Source organism: Silene latifolia, chromosome 11, assembly GCF_048544455.1.
Source record: "Silene latifolia isolate original U9 population chromosome 11, ASM4854445v1, whole genome shotgun sequence".
Classification (NCBI taxonomy): Eukaryota; Viridiplantae; Streptophyta; class Magnoliopsida; order Caryophyllales; family Caryophyllaceae; genus Silene; species Silene latifolia.
In genome coordinates this window covers 165783957-165788252 of record NC_133536.1, presented here as the reverse complement: position 1 = coordinate 165788252, position 4296 = coordinate 165783957, and the positions used below count along the sequence as shown (strand labels likewise).

The 4296-nt window shown below is 36.3% G+C and overlaps 1 protein-coding gene across 1 annotated transcript; it reads right to left on the bottom strand.

The window, feature by feature from the left end:
* Window positions 1–2328: 2328 nt before the first annotated feature.
* On the bottom strand, window positions 2329–3084 carry LOC141614303 (uncharacterized). The gene is made up of 3 exons (XM_074433061.1): window positions 2804–3084; window positions 2531–2710; window positions 2329–2437 (listed from the first exon to the last, which is right to left on the bottom strand). The coding sequence occupies exons 1-3, from the start codon at window positions 3001–3003 to the stop codon at window positions 2329–2331; spliced, it is 489 nt and encodes a 162-aa protein (XP_074289162.1). The 5' UTR covers window positions 3004–3084.
* Window positions 3085–4296: the final 1212 nt, after the last annotated feature.

Sequence of the window (4296 nt, the reverse complement as noted above, 5' to 3'; positions counted from 1 at the left end):
AATTCACCAAAATCAAAACAAAACTTCCTCAAATCAAAATTAAACTACTCCTTTATCAACAAAACACCATCCAAATATCAAAATCCTCACAAATTAAATCGATTTTCTAGGGTTTGAAGGCAATTTCGAAAATCCTAAAATCGATTGGGAATTGATTGAAGCTTGAGGAAACAAGGAGCATTCAAGCACAATATTGGTATGTCGATATAAATTTGACAAGGAGAACAACATGACAAGAACAAAAGGTGGAAACAAGGCACCCATAACTTCAAATTTATCCAAAAGGCAACAAGCTCTTCTTGCCTCAAAGGCTATGGCTTAGAAAAGTTGGGTGTTCTTGAAAGAACTATGAAATTTTTCGAGTCTATGAAATTGCTAACCCTCTTTGAAATGGAAGAATTGACCTATCCTTCATTGACCATGGAGTTTGTAAGCTCCTTGGAGGTGACTAAGGTAGATGCTCAAAAATATGTTGAATTCCGCCTAGAAAACAAGGATAGACGAATGTCTTCGAGTGAATTTGGTGAAGCGTTTGGTCTTTTGGATCATCATCATTATGTGAAAAAGCCTTTGAAATATGATGCCGCACCCCTTTGGAAAGCGATTACCGGGCGGAAATTTGAGTCTTTTCGGGAGTGCCATGTTCTTTATGTTCACCATCCGGGCATTATAGTATGGTACAAGTTTGTGGGCAACACTTTAATTGCAAGAAAAAGCACCAACCACTTTACCGGGCTAGATTTTGTCTACCTTGAGTCCACCATGAACATCAATGGCAAGTTTACCAAAGAATACAACATCCTTCAACTTTTACTTGATCGGTGGCTTGAAATTGACAATGAGAAAGATGGGGTGGCTTTTATTGTGAATGGAGGATTAGCACTACTACAGATACAGCCTATAACAACGGGTAAAAACCGTTGTAAAATAAAAAAGCGGACGTTGTTAAAGCGGCCGTTGTAGAAGGTATTTACAACGGTTTGCTTATTTAGTGAAACCGTTGTCTAAAGTATTCACCACGGTTAAAAGCCGTTGTTGTTGGGTGTTCTCCGTTGTGGAAAGTGTCTCAAAATTTTGGAGGGAATAATATAACAACGGTTGTCGTATGTATAACCGTTGTTGTAACTTTACCTCCAAAATTATGAAGTCTTTTGACAACGGGTTTATGTTACATACCCGTTGTTGAAACTGTTAGTAACAACGGTTCTTTGTTTAATACCCGTTGTTGTAATTTTACCTCCAAAATTGTGAATACTTTTAACAACGGTTCTTCGATTAAAACCTGTTGTTGAATATTATGCGCGGGTATTTGTGAATGTCATTCACAACGGTGTTATTTTTATTAACCGTTGTTAAAGGTATTCACAACGGTTTTTTTTTAGTAACCGTTTTTATTACAAACGCCTAATGTTTTGAAAAAATAAATTGGTTTCATGCTATTCAAAAACCCGCATATGTCAAGAAAGACACCATATACCAAAGACAAAGATAAATCACGGTGGGTTCATCGAACTCAATAGATTCAATTCAACCACAACAAAGAAATGCATCATATATATATATACTTACAAGGAGTTGAATTTACATGAACTAATCATTCCCTAACTTCAACAAAAAATTTACTAATAAGTTGATCTAAACTCTGAGTATCATGCATTTCTAATATATTCTAAGACGTAGTTGCCCCACATGTCTCTTACCTCGTCTATATCTATATTTGAGTACTGCTCAATCTGTTCTGACGGGTTGATTGCATACTGCGGAAAAAACAAAGAGATGACATTATGGTATATATAGCAGCAAGCAAGACAACATAGCAACATCATGGCATATATAGCAGCAAGCAACACAACATTAGCTCTAATTTAAAAAAAGTAATAAACACATTATTAAATTACTAACCTTTGGAGGAATAATGATATATCTTCGCCTAATAATCTCCAACATGAACCGACAAGCGTAGTATCCATATTGTATGCTATCCGGCGGGGCAAAGTGAGGGGCCTATTATTACATAAAAACAAACAGACGAGAGAAGGCTTACATCAGAATCTTGAACTTTAGGTATTGTATTATTAGTATTAAACACAGATTTTGCACTTAATGTTATTGTATTTGAGCACGTACTTGATTATCGTAATAAATTCGGGGCCAACATCGAATCTTTCGTGGGTTGATCTGCTCGTTTGCTCTTTTCTTCTCAAAGGCCCTTTTTTTAAAAAATAAAAAAGGAGGCAGAAACTCATTTTTTTAGGGGCAAAAATGAGCTTTTTTCTATAAATAAAAATTGAAACTTAATGTTATTATAAATAAATCAGTATTATAAACTTACATATTAATCAAGCGCTTAAAAGTCTCGCTTGGTTGGTGATGTATAGAGTCCAACCAGAAAACTTTTTTCTTTGTCGGCATGATGGCTGCTAGCACCCAATGAGTCCTACATCAAGAGACATCATCATTATTAACAAGTACATATATTAGTTATGAAAATGCAATTGTAGGGGAAACGTAATATTAATTTGTTTATTACCCTTTTTCATTATAAGCGCCAAAAATCAGCTTCTTGGTTGTCGTCAATTGCTGAGCAATATAATCTACCCGTTCTTTGAACGAGAAATCCGGAATAGATAAAGATAAAACATAGGGGCACAGGAATCCGTATTGATCAGATGGAATATTCTTCTCGGGGATCACTCTCAATTGCAATATCCTACATTATTACGGTATTAATTCCGGTATTTAAAACACTATCTACCTAGTAGTCAGAATATTAGACTATGAAATTATTTATTAAGAAACTTACTTCATCCAAACAAATATGTGTGCTATATCAATCTGGTCTAGTCCAGCCCATACGGCTAGCAGATCCCATGATATAAGCGCTTGGCGCTCAGCCCCTAGAATATCCTCCTCGAGCGGAATAATTATCAGTTGCTCGGAGGCTATGCGATGGCCAGCCTCCTCATACAGTGTCATCATCGTCCCCGTTCTTACTTTTTCCATGTAATCCTTCCCTTTATATTTTGTGGAGTTTATACTCCTAACTTTCACGGCCGGGAAAGAATGAGTCTTTGATGTGGTGCTACTACCACCACCAGCCTACACATGTAGTATAGATAATTAAAATAATAAAAAATCCAAAGGTAACATATCCTAGTTGGAGTAATAAAAATAAAAGCGTACTTAATTAAATACCTCGTCAACCTGCTCTTTCAATGATGAGGTAGTAGTAGTGAGTAAGACTGGGGACTTAGGCTTATCAGTCTTTTTTGTCCCCTACACAAAATTACCATGCTTTTTATAAATACAGACAAAATATAAATAAAGGGGCGAGGTTAATTTTTAAAAAAATGGAGAAGTTAATTAAATACATACCTCATCAAGTTGTTGTGAAGTCGAGGTCGTTGGCATGTCTGTGGACTTAGGCTTATCCGCCAAAGCCGCCTTTTTTGTTCCCTACAAAAAAAAAAAAAAATAACATATAAATTTAACATATAAAACATTCAACAATTAAAAATGTAACATATATATAATATATATAAAGGTATTTCTTCTAACCCCAATCGCTTTCCATTTGCTCGGGCGGAGGCGGCGGAGATATCTTCGCCAAGTAGATGTGAGTATCAGGCCATTGGATGAAACTTCCAAGCGCATCTCCCAGAATGGTAATGTCGTCACGAATCGGGACAGCAATGGAAATTTTTCATGGCCTGGATTGATGTAGTTATCTCTACTATTCTATGATTCGGCAAAAGTTTTTCGCCATGAACTACGATTTCGCTGCTGCAGATTTGTTTTCTACGAGACCCCGCCAACACGCACGGTGGCTTTTCGATTCTATTAGGGTCAGCAAGAATAAGCGGCCTCTTGTTTACGGCCTGAAGAATATACACATACATACATTATTATTATATCTTTGCAAAAACGCTTCAACATTCAAAAGATTTTGCAACAACGCTTTTTGTCTCAGCCGATTTTTGCACAAACTTCAGCATTCATATAAATTTAACTAATTAAACACTTCATGCATACCTTACTGAAAACAGGGAACCGACTTGAAGGGGATGTATCTTTGTTTTCCATCACCGTCTTCTCATCAAGTTGCATCTCCTTTTCGGACCCATTATTTACCTAATAAAATTAACCAATTCAATGGCACCATGTCGAAGTTGGCGGTGAACACACCCCCGATCTTACCCAAAAAAAAAAAAAAAGAAAAATAAGGAAGTATATTAGGTACCTGATCGGCTTTAGTTGTTACAACTTCGGAAGCATTATTAGGTACCTGATCTTTCT

Bases quoted from the DNA above. Each gene is read 5' to 3' on its own strand.
- LOC141614303 (XM_074433061.1), bottom strand. From the start codon at position 3,003: ATGGAAAAAGTAAGAACGGGGACGATGATGACACTGTATGAGGAGGCT. The intron at 2,711-2,803 runs GTAAGTTTCTTA...GTAATAATGTAG, and splicing joins CACATATTTGTTTGGATGAA to GATATTGCAATTGAGAGTGA. The intron at 2,438-2,530 runs GTAATAAACAAA...CTCTTGATGTAG, and splicing joins GGCGCTTATAATGAAAAAGG to GACTCATTGGGTGCTAGCAG.